This window comes from Actinia tenebrosa, unplaced genomic scaffold (genome assembly GCF_029948245.1).
Source record: "Actinia tenebrosa isolate PJP-AT-01 unplaced genomic scaffold, QUT_ActTen_1.0 PGA_scaffold9__36_contigs__length_13948895, whole genome shotgun sequence".
In the NCBI taxonomy this organism is placed as follows: domain Eukaryota; kingdom Metazoa; phylum Cnidaria; class Anthozoa; order Actiniaria; family Actiniidae; genus Actinia; species Actinia tenebrosa.
Window position 1 is genome coordinate 9,473,786 of NW_028292586.1, and position 17,046 is coordinate 9,490,831.

General features: G+C 35.4%; 2 protein-coding genes across 2 annotated transcripts in view; one reads left to right on the forward strand and one right to left on the reverse strand.

Annotated features, from left to right (window-relative positions):
• The window catches only part of LOC116301099 (uncharacterized), a 14,014-nt gene extending 1,308 nt beyond the window's left edge, over positions 1 to 12,706 (reverse strand). The window contains exons 1-16 of the mRNA XM_089024784.1: positions 12,426 to 12,706; positions 11,594 to 11,698; positions 10,490 to 10,666; positions 9,480 to 9,613; positions 8,999 to 9,149; positions 8,575 to 8,676; positions 7,923 to 8,240; positions 5,772 to 6,875; positions 5,577 to 5,701; positions 4,586 to 4,606; positions 3,681 to 3,756; positions 3,259 to 3,443; positions 2,559 to 2,690; positions 1,902 to 2,112; positions 1,217 to 1,320; positions 445 to 526 (exon numbers count right to left, since the gene is read on the reverse strand). Coding sequence (XP_088880910.1) covers positions 445 to 526; positions 1,217 to 1,320; positions 1,902 to 2,112; positions 2,559 to 2,690; positions 3,259 to 3,443; positions 3,681 to 3,756; positions 4,586 to 4,606; positions 5,577 to 5,701; positions 5,772 to 6,875; positions 7,923 to 8,240; positions 8,575 to 8,676; positions 8,999 to 9,149; positions 9,480 to 9,613; positions 10,490 to 10,666; positions 11,594 to 11,698; positions 12,426 to 12,546 — 3,148 coding nt within the window. The 5' untranslated portion in view covers positions 12,547 to 12,706. The remainder of the gene's footprint in view (positions 1 to 444; positions 527 to 1,216; positions 1,321 to 1,901; positions 2,113 to 2,558; positions 2,691 to 3,258; positions 3,444 to 3,680; positions 3,757 to 4,585; positions 4,607 to 5,576; positions 5,702 to 5,771; positions 6,876 to 7,922; positions 8,241 to 8,574; positions 8,677 to 8,998; positions 9,150 to 9,479; positions 9,614 to 10,489; positions 10,667 to 11,593; positions 11,699 to 12,425) is intronic.
• An 881-nt stretch (positions 12,707 to 13,587) lies between these two features.
• On the forward strand, positions 13,588 to 16,740 carry LOC116301102 (uncharacterized). Its single transcript, XM_031710106.1, has 3 exons — positions 13,588 to 13,720; positions 14,148 to 14,417; positions 14,947 to 16,740. The coding sequence occupies exons 1-3, from the start codon at positions 13,651 to 13,653 to the stop codon at positions 15,411 to 15,413; spliced, it is 807 nt and encodes a 268-aa protein (XP_031565966.1). The 5' UTR covers positions 13,588 to 13,650; the 3' UTR covers positions 15,414 to 16,740.
• Positions 16,741 to 17,046: the final 306 nt, after the last annotated feature.

Here is a 17,046-nt window from a genome sequence, read left to right on the forward strand (position 1 = left end):
TCCTTTCTACCACCTCTTTCTCTCTTACTCCGACGAAGGAATAGCGTCCGAAACGTCAGTAATTTTTTTCATTTTTTCATCTTTTCACGTGTATAATTTACCTTTTTATCATTACTGTTTCATTAGAAACACCGACGCAGTTCACACTAGTTTTTAGTTAGTTATCTCTCAATATTAGTATCGTTCTGGATGTGTATTGAATAAGCATTAGTATTCTAACCTATGAAACAAAGTCAATCAGCTGTATCTTGCTAGCAGCCCAAATTTTAATGTCAATGACACAATTACCTAATAGGTTCTGATCGGCTGGTATGATAACTCCTTCTCACACGCATTCTGATTGATTTGGAGCTCGCACAAGAGTACTAGTGGTTTAAACTGCGCATGATAGTATGTAACTTAGAGTAATCATATTCAGAATTACGACAACAATACCATAAGTACCTTGAAGACTAGATAATGCTCCGCGTCCTTGGTTAATGGCACCCTGGCCCATGCCTTGAAGTTGGCCTGCTAATCCCTGTGCCTTAATCAACAGACCATTTATAATTATTTGTTTGTAGCTGATATTACATGAAAAGAAGTTGAACGATCAAGAATATATATAAAATATTGTTTCTATAAATGATTTCCTTTTTAAATAAGATAATATTTTGAAGATCGCCGTTGTGGTATCCTCTTGACATCATTGTCATTTGAAAATTAAACAATATTGAATCAAATTTCGGGGGGGGAACACGTTTTTTATCCCCCCCCCCCCCCCCCGGCTCCGCGGTCCCATTGTTTAGGGATGGCTTTTGTTCTTTTATAAACAACCCACTTCCGATATATGCTTCCATTGTCACGCAAAAAGGTTCTAGTACGAGGCTACGTGCTAAATTGAATTTATTCTTTTCTCATTTCACGAAGCACTGAGCATTATGCACGAAGCCTCACATTGCACATTTCGGAGGCATAACACGAAAGGGGGTTCTTTGAATTGGCGTGGTTCTTCAAAATATAATCTGCCTTATAAAATGTAATTCCAAAACATTTTATATAAATATACAATTATAAAATATTTTTTGTTAAAAAAGCCTCTACCCAGGGTACTCCATCCTGTTGGCGTCTTCGGTGTAGTGAAGAGATTTAGTATACTGGGAGATGGATTAGGCAACATTTAGTGAGGGAACCCAAAAGTAGGACAAAGGCAACCCAGAAGTAGGAGACTACCTACCTGGCCTAAAGCACCTTGCCCTGCCTGTTTCACTTGATTTATTGCACCCATCCCTTGATTTCGCAGATTATTGAACTGACCCAATGCCTGTTGTTGGGCTTGATCTGTAATAAAAATAATATCAATCTTAAACATGAGTGCTTACTTATCGATAATAGTCCAGTTTCGAGTTCACTGTTGCTCAGGTTTCAATTTTGTGAAAATAATTAAAGGCCCGTGGAATTTCGCTTTTTGTATAGTTAAAGTTGTGCATTCTTTACTTTACGGTTCGTATTTGAGAATATTTTATACACAGAACTGGGCCTAACCCTGAGTAAATGAAGTATCGTACAAATAGGAAAATGGTCTATTAACCACTGACTCATTATTAAAGCATTTCCTAACAAGATCAATTCGGTAGTCATACACACTACATTGTTAATACCTTGAACAGACAATATGGGTACTTTTAAGGAACATAGTTAAAGAAAGGTTATAAATTTCAAAAGAAAGTCATTTCGACGTCAATATTGAATGACTAATTATAAGTATCTTCTCACAAGCAACTGTTAAACAAAGAAAAAATACTCTAGGGAACAGCACGTGATCTGTAATGGGAAAACATTGCATCACCACCAATAAGGTCTATTAACCACATCAGTGGCTGATGTCCTGTCTTGCATGTATAAAAGAATCTAAAACATACTTGCAGCATTTTTTGCTTGGTCAATGGCACCCATTCCTGCTTGTTTTGCTTGGTTGAATGCTCCCATTCCTGCTCCCTTAGCCTGGTCAACAGCTGACATACCCTTCTTCTGTAGTTGCCCTCCTACTGCCTGAGCCTGACCTATTGCTCCTTTGCCCATCGATTCGGCTTGTCCCGCCAAATCTTCACCCATATTCTTTGCTTTTTCGATCTGCGAAATTGAAGTTTACATATATAAATATTAGGTATCTGAATGTGTATGAATGTATACTACAACGTTTCTGCAATCGATTGTACTTTGACAATTATACGTTTATATTTGGATGCTATTTTTTGCTCTTCTGAAAAATAAGGAATAAACGAATAGCAAATAAACTTTAAGTTTGCTAAAAAGCCTCATTAGGTATTCAAAAACATTTCGTTAACAACTGATTTTGAAAAAATGTATTTAAGAAATCGAAGTGACTTTTTTAAAGTTTGTGCTTTTTTGAAATGGCGTCAGCATCCAAACTCTAGTGGGACCACGAGCAACACAAATCGAAACTGTTATTCTCTATGTTGGCTTTTTACAGTGTATTAATGCCGCATGACCATGGTTTTTGTATACTTCAAAATACGGTAGTTATTGATAGCCATATAATATAATAGTCACCTTACCTCTTTCACAACTTGGTCTTTTATTTTTACGAATTCTTTTTTCCCCTTTTCAAGCCATTCATTAGCTAGCCTTTGAGCTTCATCAATGTATTTTGCGATCAATGGGCGCATCTTTTCAACTAGTTTTCGGACCTAAGAAAATATATAGAAAATATATAGAAGACTCAAAGACCACGAATAAAGTCAAACAGTCCATTTAATTCATAACAACGAGTCATCTTTATCAGCGATTCAGTTTTACTTTGTTTTATTCAAATCGTCAAGAAAATAGCTCTGCACCTCCCATTTTGGAATAGAGTTTCGTAGTGATTTAAACACAGGTAGCCCCAACTCCAGCTCAAATAAAACCTCGATCAAAATAAACTCTGGTAAGGGGGAATCATTTTGATGAAAAACTACTGAGCTTTTTTTAATGTTCTTCAACGTTTTCTCTCCGACAATACCGCGGCGGGAAAAGCTTTTTATTCGCGTCACAAAAATCCCCGACTGTGCTGATACAAATAATCGTGCGTGCCTCCGTATTAACTTCAGCAACGACAACAAGACCTACAAGATGGTGGGGTTTTTTCCCACTCTTTACCAGTTGATTTTACTTGTAAAAAGAAATATAAGTGCAAACTTCTACATGGTTGGATTTATATTTTTCATTTCTTTTTCTTCGTAAAACATAGATAAACAAAATTTATTTGACGAAGCCTACCTTTGTCTTGTTCACTTTATCCAACAGTCCATTGATGTTTGAAGTGTCGTAGTTGGTCAAAGAACCCAGTTCACCTCCTACTTCACCAGCTATGCCTCCTACCATCCCTTGTATTTCTGATAGAATTGTCTCCTGGAAGATCTTAAACGCCTTCATGCCTGCTGCCTTTCCTTTCGAAAAGTAATCTTTAAGATATTTCAATAAAAGGAACAATTCATTATTTGTGTATGAGAATATATATGAAATATATATACATACTGATATACTGCGAGGAGCAGCACCATTTGATACATTTACTAATTGTAAGAATGTCGGGAGTGTCCAAGTGTCTAATCGGGAAATCTTGATTTTAGGATTCTCATTAGGATTTCATTTCATTTTCTTCCAATACTGTGTTCGAATGTCAAGTTTTCATTACTTACTCATTCCAATTTTATAGTATTTTCCTTTGATTTCTTCTTCAAAATAACGTTTAGCTTTTTCAATCATAGGTTGAAGCTAAAAGAACAACGTTAATATTAAGATAAAATATTAATTGCTATATCAAAATATCATATTGCATGAACCCTATGTGAATATGGCCACCATTGATTTTTACAAATTTGTGCCACAAAGTGCCACTCTTTAGTACTTAAAGTATTGATTCTACGTCGAATGAATAGTTTGAATAGTGAAATATTTCTTGAGTGCTGCTTTTTTACCAGCTGAGCGGTGAAAACGCTGCACAAGGCATGAGCGGACAAAATGAACAGCCCTAAGCATTATTGGAGCTCGAAAGAACGAAGCGAACGTGGCGGTAAAGTGAAATTGTTTTTATTCTTCCTTTCCATATTTGTGCTTCTCGTAGGCATAAGGCATAAGAAAACGGAAAAATAATCAAAAGTTGGGTCATAGTAGCCTGGTAATGAGGGCCGGCGTTAAAAAAAAACCAAAACAGCTAAACGCGCTGTAATTGGCTGAAACAAAATTCACCGCTCAACTGGTAAGTCATAAAGGTTCATAATCAGTCCAAAATAACTTTTGGTTTTATACAGCTTAGTGCAGGTTTCGATTGAACTAAACAAATGATATATTGAGGAACTTCTAAAACGGGAAACGACAAGGAAATTAAAGGTCATTCACTTACTTGCTGCCAATCCACAAACGTAAGTTTTCCTTCTTCAAAGGTAAAACTAAACGCGACTGTACATTTATATTTAATTTATAACGAACCATATTTATCATAGCTTTGTTATTAATTTATTAATTCCTTTAGAGACAATAGAATTTAGAGATGTGATTTAGTGCCGTTATTAACAACGCCAATTACTCAAGCGCAAAAACTAACCTTTTTATATAAGTTCATTGCCTGCAAAGAAATTAAGAAAAATGAGTCAGAATCTTGCATGTATTGATGTTTACTCAATATAGACTGATATTCATATTATGATAGGTTGTGCATTTCTTCCCAGATTGTATTTCGGTAAACTTCACTCACTCCCTCCAATCAACGTTTCTGAACGATCCACTCTACAATAAACACTAAAAAGAAATAGATCTCTTACTTTTAGGACTGCTAAAATGGAATATCATATCCTACATTATAGTTTCTATTAAACACGTAAATCCCGTAAAATGTGTAACTTGCATTGAAAATCCTTATATACTGTACTCTAAGTCCTTTTTTTAGGTTTACACTTCTTTATTAATAAGTTTTCAGAAAATTCTAATAGTAAACAAGGCTTTAAGGTGGCTGCCTACTGTAGTAAAAATCCATAAAAACGTTTTGAATCACGACTTTTCAAACCCAAATTTAATGTTGATTTCAAATCGGAAAAGAAAAAAGGTGTCCCGAATTCGCTTTGGACATATTATCGATTAAAAGACAAGTGTATCAACATCTTTTTACAGAAAAAGAAGTTTTAAAAAACTTCCTACGAAATAAAAATAAAACATCACTAGTAATCAAGTCTTTGACTTTACTTCTTCAGGAATTCTTGAAGGCCTTAGGTGGTTTTTTAATGGTTTTTGTGCGCGCCACATCGTGGGCTCAGATAATGGATTCATCGTCTTTGCGTAGGAAAGTGCACAGCAGCTTCATTTTTCTACAGTATGCAGCCGCCATAACGTGGTCTTGACACCTTAACGTGGTCTTGACACCTTAACGTGGTCTTGACACCTTAACGTGGTCTTAAGTTTAAGTATAATCACATGAACATTGTTGCCAGTTTCCAGTTACCTTTTTAACTTAAGCATGATGAATGTAGAGCTACCCTGTAGATATGTCATCATTAAACCTTTATTATTATTATTATCATTATTATTATTATCATCATTACCTTTTTCATAAGATCATCCTTTGTTTTATCACCACTAAGGTCTTTAACCATTCCCATTCCCTGATTTTGCAAGCCACTAGCCACATTCATTCCTTGTCCTTGTACGTTGTTCAACATGCCCATTCCTTAAAAAGTGATATTTAGCTTCAAATAGAACAAAAAAGTTAAAAGGTTTAATTTTTAATAATATTTTACCTTGTCCTTGCATCTTATTAAACATGCCCATTCCTTGTCCTTGTAGGTTGTTCACCATACCCATTCCTTGTCCTTGTAGCTTGTTCGCCATACCCATTCCTTGTCCTTGTAGTTTGTTCACCATACCCATTCCCTGTCCCTGAAGTTGACTAGCCATACCCATTCCTTGTCCTTGTAGCTTGTTGACCATGCCCATTCCTTGTCCTTGTAGTTTGTTGACCATACCCATTCCTTGTCCTTGTAGCTTGTTAACCATACCCATTCCTTGTCCTTGTAGCTTGTTCACCATACCCATTCCTTGTCCTTGTAGTTTGTTTACCATACCCATTCCTTGTCCTTGTAGTTTGTTCACCATACCCATTCCTTGTCCTTGTAGCTTGTTTACCATACCCATTCCTTGTCCTTGTAGTTTGTTCACCATACCCATTCCTTGTCCTTGTAGTTTGTTCACCATACCCATTCCTTGTCCTTGTAGCTTGTTCACCATACCCATTCCTTGTCCTTGTAGCTTGTTCACCATACCCATTCCTTGTCCTTGTAGTTTGTTCACCATACCCATTCCTTGTCCTTGTGCTCCAGCTAGAGCTCCCAAGCCATTGCCTTGTAGTCCACCAAGCATCCCTTGTCCTTGACCCATCAGACCACCCGCTTTGCCTTGCAATCCACCAAGCATCCCTTGTCCTTGACCCATCAGACCGCCCCCTTGGCCTTGCAATCCACCAAGCATCCCTTGTCCTTGACCCATCAGACCACCCCCTTGGCCTTGAAATCCACCAAGCATCCCTTGTCCTTGACCCATCAAACCACCCCCTTGGCCTTGAAGTCTACCAAGCATTCCTTGTCCTTGACCCATCACTCCAGCCCCTTGGCCTTGCAGTCTACCACCTATTGCACTCGATGCGTTACTCGTTTTGGTACCATTGGCTGTTTGATAGGTACCGTTTATATTCTGTGTGTTGTTTAACATTTGCCTTAGATAATTAAGATAAAGAAGTCGTTGCAGCTGCAGTCGTCGAAGAAGGATGGCATTTCTGAGTCGAATAGCCCTTACTTGGTTTACGTAACTTAGAGCTTCTTGAGGACTATAGTTAACCAAGGATGGATCTTTACAAAGATACAAAGTAAGGAAAATGCATCAATATCGGATATGAAATGATTATTACTAGCATGCAGTAGAAATGAGTGGAGAGCAATTTGTATAGGAAATCATATGGTTTTGGGTAAAATTTGGAATAAACTTGAACGAATGGTTTTCAAGGAGTTTCAAGGAGCTTCATTTGAGCTCTTAGAAAAAGTTTATTCTAAATTGCACAAGAAAACCATATGATTTCCTTTTGATATTACACATTCTAAAAAATGAAAAGAAAAATATGTACTATTTTTCTGAAGAAAGAGCAAAAATCTCTCAAAACACTATGAGCGCGCGTCAACAATGAGCCCTCTTCAACTAAAACCTTTTTCAAAAACAGCAAAATTCTCAATTTTTTTCAAATTTTCTCTATCATAACTTACCATCGAGAAGATATAAGGTTTTGATGCTTATAGTAATGTTAACAACAGCAGAATTAAGAACCGTTTGACTTTAAAACCGTTTTTGAAAACGTTTAAGATTTGTACTGTATTACCTTTTTTTCTGCGCGGAATTTCCTTTTTCCTGCACAGCGTTTCCTTAAAAGAGCACTGCTCTTAGCCAATCACAGTCGATAGTTTTTTTTTCAAGTAATGCTATATTATTTGGTCTGAAATTCGACAAAACGGATTGAAAAATAAAAATAACTGACTTTCACGTAGAAAATCCCCTTCAATATTTTTCTCGTGCTTTTTGTTTAGTTTTGTTTTGTTTTTTTTTTGTTTTTGTTTTTGCTTTTTTTTTTTTTTTTCTGTCATGTGATTGGTCAAATGCTATGTTCACTGCAATTTCACTACAAATCAAAATGGTGTGATTAGAGGTTAAATCGCACTGCTGAGAGCCTATCAGATTGCAGAAATCATCAGGATTTCAAGATAGATATAATTAAGTAACTTAAAAATATGCATCATATAGGATATTAAATGAACAAGTTTTGAATAAGTTATAAATATAATTTAGTTTATTTCTATTATTATAAAATTTAATTGTCATTAAAATAAAGCATATGTTGTTTTTCTTACCCATTCCATAAGGGACCACTTCACAAAGAGAAAGTTGCTTGTTGTTACCAGGAATGCTTATATGAATGTATCGACCTGTATTATTGCATGTGATTGTCGAGAACTCTCCAGGCTCGATTGTGTGTTTGTCGCCGCACTTCTTGTTAAACTTTCCTTTTCCTTCTAAGCTGTTGCCGATTCTTATTTCAATATCAGATAATTGTCTTCCTGTATCATCCTTTTGATTGGCAATGTAGAGTTCTTTGATGGTGGTAGGAAATCCCAAGTCAAGGTACCACCACGGATCAGGTTGGGACTGCGTAACAGCGCATGTATTTTCTACAATAAAAAAGAGGAACGGTTTGAAACACAATTGGTAAAACAAGAGCTGTTAGTTTTAGAAAAATAAAACTATTCACTATTACTATATTAAGTAATAATATTATTCCAACATCAGTGATGATTGTAACAGTTATTTTAGTAACTGGAATAAGGGTTGATAATGTCCTTGAATGAGAAATGGTCCTCAAAATATCTCATATGTTCTCGATGCGTCGCTTTTCGGCCAACTATACACAGCCTTAGTCCTCAGTAGATTTTCAACATCCTTCGAGAACTTAGGTTTTTAGTAGTATAGATTTTTTAAACATTAAAAAAGACACTTGATGCGTACTTTTATTGAAGTATCTATCTATTTGTCCATCCACTGCTCTTGACGAGAAGAAATCAAAGCTTGTACTTGATTGCTCAGTGGTTTGGTTTACTGCAATATCAACTGTAAAGTAAAAAGAATTGAAAGAAAAACGAGTATTTTAAAAGTTGTTAAATCAAGAGGCATTATTTTAAACTGTCAAAGGAAAAGTCATGTTACATGAATATAGGATAAGCAGACTAATGCGTAATAAGTAACTACTTAGACCAACTACTATGGTTTTCTAATAATGATAGTTGGGTCTCCTTGCATGGGTGTGGTAAATACAGCAAGCAAATAAGAAGTATATAATGCAAAGGATGACCAAAATCAAAGAGTATGTTAAAAAGTAAAACTTTCATGTTTTACTTCATTAACATGATTTTTCCAACACACTGTTACTCACTTTGATTGAAAGAGCATCCCAAGACTTCAACTCGCATACACATTAAGTATCCACGCCAGGCCTGAGGTACGATTCTGATGAACCTTCCAACAACTCGACGAGAAAAATAGTTGAACTTTGGAGTATTACGATCAGTATTTCCATTAAATACCTAGAACAGCATAAGAGAAAAAGCCAACGTTTAAGCAACACAACTCTAAATGATCATTGAAGCCCAGTCTCCCTTAATGCTCCCTTAATGCTCCCTTAATGCTCCCTTAATGCTCCCTTAATGCGAGTGCTAACGCTCAATAAACGAACTGGCGTCAAGTCGATAAAACGATTGATCGTGTATTATTACTATTAATGCAAAGATTGACCAATGAAATAAGGAGACTCCTAAGGGATATTTAAGAACCAAGTATTAGAATGAAAATCTATGGATTAAACATAACTAGCGTGTCTAAATCTAAATCGTATAGTAAAGATGAAATAGTTTTACCTTTTCTTTTCCATCTTCCTTGTAGTGCAGCCATTTGTACCCATCCAAGCTATAGAGTACATGATATTGTGTTACCCAGTCATCTGTATCTGGTTTACCTTGTGTAACTATTCCACTTATCAATTTCAGATAACCTACAAAATAAAATAACACACTAAGGTATCGCGTATTCTAGCTTATTTCGAAAAATAAAATAATGCACACTTTTCCAAATTAACTTCGATGCGTGGCTAAAATGAAAGCACGAAAGAAATCGCACTCTATTTCGATGAGATTTGTGGCATTTAAGATAATATTGAGAAGAGTGCCGATTAATGTCACTTGGGAGAGACTTTTGCAGCATAGAATGTTTTTAAAAGATTACACTGCGCTACTCTGGACTCGTTTAATCTTTTTTTCCTTTGTTTGTTTGTTTGTTTGTTTGTTTGTTTGTTTGTTTGTTTGTTTGTTTGTATCGTCAGTTTTGTTTTCATGAGACATTTGACTTAGCGTTACCTGACTGACTGTTTTCGGCTCTTACTTGGTGTTGCAAAGCACCAAAGTAGCTTTTTCTATCTTCTTCTCATCACTCGGTTAGGCACCCAACGTATTCATTATTTATTCTCTATGTAATGACCTATATTTACATGCCTGACATCTTTTTTATTATACACCATACATAGTAGGTGATCAGGTGTCACGGGCTGACAATGGTATATAGTTTTCACCGCTTTATCAGATTATGAAGTTTTTATTTCATCATATTGTAAATTTACGCTTTTGAAATTCATGATGACGTAGGTGAAAGCCAAGATTAAGGGCCTTCACACCATCACGTGATGGTAGCCATGACAGGAGGCAGAATAATTGAATCTGTTCTAATCTGATTTACATAAGAAAGAATTCGGTTTTCAAGGAGAAAAAGACTATTGTTTCGGTGCGTCTCCTGTGATGGCTACCATCACGTGATTGGTGCTAAGCCTCTAATCGGTTACGCTTTTATGTCACCATGATTTGTGGTATGGGCTTACCAAAGTCAATCTGTATAAATGTCCTTGGTTTGGCGTCTCTGCTTGCACACCATGCATTTTGATTCCATAAACGTCCTTCTTGAGGCCTCAAGTGGTCAGTTCCATAATAGGAAGAAGCCGTGATTTGAACATCTTTAATGGTGTTTCTATTTGATACACCAAGTTGATAGATGCAAACTATAAATGAAGTAGTATCAAAAAGTATAATTTTTTAACTCCTGAGTCATTATTAGAAGTAGAAAACAGTGAATTCTTCAAACACATTTTTGTACATTTACACCCTTTCTCATGTTTATCTATTCCTATATGTTCATGCACAAAGCTTTACTGAAAGCAAAAACGCTTTTAAGCAAAAACTATGTTAATTGGTTGAACGTGCTATTTCGCTACCCCGTACTTCAGTAGCAACTGATGATAACAGTGGATTAAAATGCTCTAAACATTTCTCAGTTGCTTTAAACTCAAAATTATCTCTTTTTTAATAATAATAATGATAATAAAAAGAGATTTTTATATAGCGCATTTATAAAACTTCTCATCAGTCATGTGCGCTTTACATTTATAACCAGTGGAGGTCTTTACAGGCTGCATATTAAGGCGCTAGTAGCAGCCGTGCAGCTTACAATCATGAGTGATTTGTTAGTATGTTAGTACTATATGCCTCCAGATTGGGATAGGTTGTTGAACTGGGAGACAATCCCCTACTTTTACACGAATAATTCAATGGTTCTTTTATGTCCCCCACTTTACTGCAGGTTAGGAAGGGTTGGGAGATGGCCTACGGTTTTAAGTCCTTGTCCTTGTCCGAAAAGACTTGAAGGTCTAACCATTTGCAGATATTATTACAATGGCAGCACCTTCTCCTCCGTTATTAAGACCCTGAGCGTTGGTCCGGCTGAGGTTTGAAACACGACCTCCCGCACAACTACTACTCCTTAGACCTTTTAAACGTATTGCAGGTCTTTTTTTAGCACACAAGTTATAAAAATCGACTACTAAAGGTCCTTTTTAAGAAATATGGGTCCGTTTGGTCGAGAAAAGAGAATAGCTCTTCATATACTGGTCAATAAACACCCAACAGGTTATACCAATGCATTCACTTACTTGGATAACGTATTCCTGTGCCACCAATCCCTGGAGGAGCTCTTGCAATTTTTGATCCGTTATTATTTCCTGTACCATTGGCTGCTATGGTATCGCTTCGCCTAACTGCAATTTTGAAAAATAGGAAGAGTAATGACTAATACTACAAATAACTGTTCAAAACGTTCAAAATTATACCTTTGATTAACAAACACTGAAATAAGAAAACGAAAGGTTATCTATCTATTATGTATTATCTGCGCGGAAGAGTACAATTTGTATCTAAGAGAATAACAGCCTAAAATCGTTTGATAAATTCATTAAGAGTTATCATAATGTGTGACAGTAACTGTGATTCTTTTTACTCAGTATACGATGAGAGATGAATGTTAATTACCCTGCGAGGCCTCTTGTTTTGTTTTTATTTAAGTTTAGGCACTACACATCAGCATGCTAAGAGTTTGGGTGTGGTGCCGATATTTTTTCTTTTCGCCAGAGAAAAACCAGCTTTCGCTACGGTAATGGCATTACAGGCTTTCAATCATTTGAAAGCGGGAAATTGACATTTGAAAAGTCTCTACAATATTTAACGCCGTGAAATGTTTACATCTTGAATGAAGCTAACATTATCTTACTTATAAATTTGATCATCAAATCCGAAGGCAATTTCTTTTAAAAGAAAACGTCATTCGATTGTCTAGGTGTAGTGCTTATTTCCTCGCTAAAAAGAATTTCTGGAGAGAATATTTTTGCAGAGCTTGATTGCAAGCTACAACATTGGACGAACTAAGACCATATTACTAAAAGAGTTGTACAAATTTGAGAAATACTTAAAAAATGATATCAATATTACCTCTTTTGAAAGTTTTTTTACCAAATGTAAATGGTAATCCACGAGCTTCCAGAACAAGTACAAATATGAGCAGACTGAGAAGGACGAGATTCATCATGTCCACATGGAAAACCCGATGCATGACTATATGGCATTCATGTGCGAGTCGCTCGTCTAGTTGTGTTTAATGCTGCTTGAAGAAGCTGCAAACAAGAAACTGGTACCTACAGGTACATTAATCAATATTCAACGATGCTGTCGGGTCTTCTGAATATTTTTTGTCATAATCTTAGTGTTTTGTTTACTCTAGTATGTACCAGCTGATAAATACTACAGTCTAAATGTCCATAGTTTTTTTTTTTTTTTTTTTTTTTTTTTTTTTTTCGATTATTAATATTACGAATTTTGCTAATAAGAACAAAGTTACATTTAAAGTACAAGAAAATTTTAGTTAAACGTAACGAAGCAGCAATTGCAAATATTCATACGGGACCTTATATAGAAGAAAGATAAAATAATGGCGGGAAAATTGTAAGGAACAAACTTCGTTGTATGCGACTAACTTCAAAGTCTAAATAATCATGTAATAACCAATAATGTTAACCAATACCTAAACACTGCAAAAAATGGTTGCGTAAATATAAAGACTGGTAAAAGTTTACATGTTTTGCACGGTCTAAAATATAAAGTATCCATTGCACTGGTATACTGAGATATTGGTTTAGAGCGGAAGTCGAATCCTTCTCGCAACTATATTGGATTGTATTCGCGAACAAATATATCACAAATAATGCATTTAGAAGACTGCAAATGCATTAGCTTACAAATTATAACTGGATTTTATGATACATTCATTGATATATTTGAATTTTGCAAAACTTTGTAATCTGCATTTATACAAATACACAGACTCTAATGAAGTGCAAAAAAGGTCAAAAATATCGATAAATATGGAGCAATTACATATAATGTATGATTTGATTGTCATAAGATATTATTAAAGGTGTATTAGACAATTTTAAGGGCTTTAAGGATATTAACTGTATCGTATAAACTTATACCAAAAACTAATTTAACCCATGACACAGTCACTGGTACCTGACATCAACAACAAAATACCTGCTAAACGGACCAATCTCCAATGAACTTGGGTGTTATCAAACCAAATACAACGTATCTTGCCATATTGACATTTGCTCCTTGGCTTCTCATCTTGGCTGTTTTTTTCATCTCAAACTCGGCCGCAATGAGAAATATACTTGCGTTCGTGTTTATTCTGTGTTTTTTAGGGTTAATAGCGCCCACTTCTTCTCGAGGTAAGATCTTCACAGTGTTGTGAAAAAATGTGACAGACATGAATTCAATCAAGCATATCAACACGGGTTAAATTGGTCCCCAATCAAATCTCCATGCACTTGTATATTGTCTTTACATATTAACAGTTATTATAAATGAAACTTTTCAACTAACATATTGGCAAAAATGCAAATAACAAATATAATTAGTATATTAACTTTAAATTGCTAAATAAGTGTAGCTACTTAATGTGTAGCATTTATCGTTAAGTATATATCTAGTTTTGTAAATGAGGAAGTTGACGTTTGTGAGACTAACCGGTTTCGTTCTTTGATTCTGAACTACGACATTATTTTCTAAGCAAAACATGATTTATTATTGTTTTTGTCGTCCAGTTGGGCCATTTAAGAGATGAAAATGATAGTCTGTCATTTGCCTTCTTTTCAGTCCATTGCAAAAGATGTTTGAAAGTGTTAAACTCAGATATCAAAACTGCTGCTAAGAAAAGCTTGACTGCTGTGGTTCAAGCTGGTCTTGATCTCACCAAGATACGTGACCAGTTTGGACAGGAACAAGCAAGTCTTGAAACCAATCTGAAGAAAGCAAGGGAGCTAACGAAACTGATCAACGAAAAAATCAAAAAAGCTGTGAAGGAGACAGCAGAAATCCTGGAGGAAGCAACAAAAAGAGCCAAAGAAAAGATGCAAGAAGTTACTGGTAGGTTTCACATTCTTGGATACAGTAAAATGAATTTCATCAAAATATTATATTTTCAACACGCAGCTGCAATACAATTCTGTCTTGAAAACCTGAGCACATAAGGGACTATAATTTCATTCACAATAAGTAAATAAGGCATTTCAGTATAAATGACAGCTTGTTAAATATATCAACAATGAACTATGCTTTTAAATGATTTAGCTGTTCATCCAAAATGTTATCTATAGTAATTTGTATGCCTAATGTGGTTTGAGAACGCCATGGTGCGCCCATTTTTTGTTTGAAAATTGAGCCTCTAATGGAGCTCAAAATCTCAGGCCTTCACTGGTTTTATGTTATATTATATATATTATGTTATGTATGTTTTATCCCTAAACCCCCGTCTACGTCTGCTATTAAGCCAATGCAAACGCAAAAGAAAACGCAAACAAAATTACATTTGGGAACTACAGCAGCGCAAGCACAAACGCAAGGAATGGAAACCAAGCTTTTGATAACACTTTTTTTAACTTTTCTATCACCAAAGCGGCATCAAATGCATTGGGCGATATCGAAGAAAAAGTTGGAGTCAAGAAAGTCCAAGATAAAGCCAAGAAAATCCGAAATCATATTGCAAAGAAAGACGATGCTGGTGTACAAAACAAGTTGCAAAAACTGGTATTGGATGAAAATGGCGTGATTGCCACTCTTGATGCAGCTAAGATCTTGGCAAAGGCCAAAGTAGATGCCAAAGAGAAAAATATGAAGCAAGCAGAAGCTATTGTTAGGAATGATGTTCAAAAGATAAAAAGTGACATGTCTTCTGCGGAGAAGCAGCTAGACAAGGAACAGCAAGTGGAGCTTGAAGATGAAAAAGAAGCAAGAAGCAAGATACAAGAGGCAGTCAAACACAATCAAATTGCTATTAATAAAGCTAAAGGTTTCTTAAAAAGTATCGAAGAAGGATTACAAAAGTTTCACAGCGACATAAAAGAAGTTCCAATAAATTTGTAAAGTCTAATTGGAGGCGTAACAGGTGATGATGATGATCCCTTGCGTATATTTTTGTAAATATACTTCTAATAGTTAGCGCTATATCTAGATTATATCTTCCCAGAGAACGACGCACGGTACGTGACTTCTTACATAATGTGCTAATAAGTAAACAAATAGTTATAAACCTACTTTATTGGTATTAAGTAATGTTATTTGCCTGGTTATGGAACTACCACAACAAAGAAAGAGCAGTACGTACTTGTGTACACAGTTCACTTAGAGTTGCCAAACGATAAAACAGTTACATTTGTGATTATGAATTATCAACATACACTCAATTGAAGAATCGTTGTCGTGTTCAGAAACATACAGAACATAGAATCTGAGACCGAATTGGCACATGGGAAGTACGCTAATTAGATGCATGTGTGACCGGCGACCAATGGCATCATCCACTGTTTCCAATACGTGTTTGGTATTCTAAACCGACTGCATAGATAATACATTACTGCAAATAAATACATTATAATATAATTATGTCATTTCCCATGTGCCATTTCGGTCTCAGCTTTTATGTAATATGTTTCTGAACCCGACAACGATTCTTCAATTCAGAGCGGTATAATCCCGTACAAGCATGGTATTAGTATGGGTAATAGGATTACATGTCGTCCAATTTGGAAATAATTAAACTAAAAAAATATCCATCCGAGAATTGCATGGACAAGGCCGATAGGCCAAGTGTAATTGTACATGCAGACAGACAACTTTTATCAATTCAATTATTTTCGAATTGGATAGACAGGTAGAGCACATTGCCCATTCTCCTCTCTTGGACTGAATCAAGCAAAAAGCTTCGTCTCGTTCACATAAGCAAATACTCTACTTTGATATTTCAAATACTGAATTTGCTATCATAGTTCTAAACAAGAGTGGGCCTAAAGAGAACAATTGATAGAAAAAAACATAAATTGTAAAGGTCGACATATTTGCTATCTCATTAATACTTATAGGGGCATTAGCCTTTTCTTATAGACTAGGCTTCAGTTTTGAAAATCCCACAATGCTTTATTTTCTGCGTTTGACGTCAAATTTTTCTTTTCAATGACATTAAAGAAACGTGCACAGAGATTTACTGCTTCCTTATTAGTAGAGCAGTTTAGTAGAGCGTATGACTGTGAAAAACTAACGGCAAAAGCACGGCGCGGACACGGTCACGCAAAGGTCACGGCACTTCATTTATAAGACACTATGATGAATACAATAGTAAAAATACATTTATTCAGAATAATGTTCATGTCCTGTTTAGAATCTTCTTGTAAATTAAAATGTACTCAAAGGTAAACCGAACTTTTTATTTTGTCATTAGCGGAGGAATTAGAAAAAGAAGGTAATCTACGACAAGTCTGTCACTGGTAGCTAGCCCAGTAATTTGGGTTGCTTGTTGGTTTTCTTCGGTGCTGTTTGAGGGTTTTTGTACGGTTTTCTTCCCTATGCAAAAATAAACTGCTAAATTTCAATTGCAAGACAGTGGATTATCAAATTACTTTTTTTGAAATAAATTTTATTCTATTTCATTTAAGTATTCTTAATATACTATACAAGCATAACGTTTTGGGCAATAATATCTGCAAAATATATTCATCGCGAA

Coding starts and splice junctions, on each gene's coding strand:
- LOC116301102 (XM_031710106.1), top strand. CDS start 13,651: ATGAGAAATATACTTGCGTTCGTGTTTATTCTGTGTTTTTTAGGGTTA. Junction 13,721..14,147: donor AGCGCCCACTTCTTCTCGAG/GTAAGATCTTCA, acceptor CCTTCTTTTCAG/TCCATTGCAAAAGATGTTTG. Junction 14,418..14,946: donor AAAGATGCAAGAAGTTACTG/GTAGGTTTCACA, acceptor CTATCACCAAAG/CGGCATCAAATGCATTGGGC.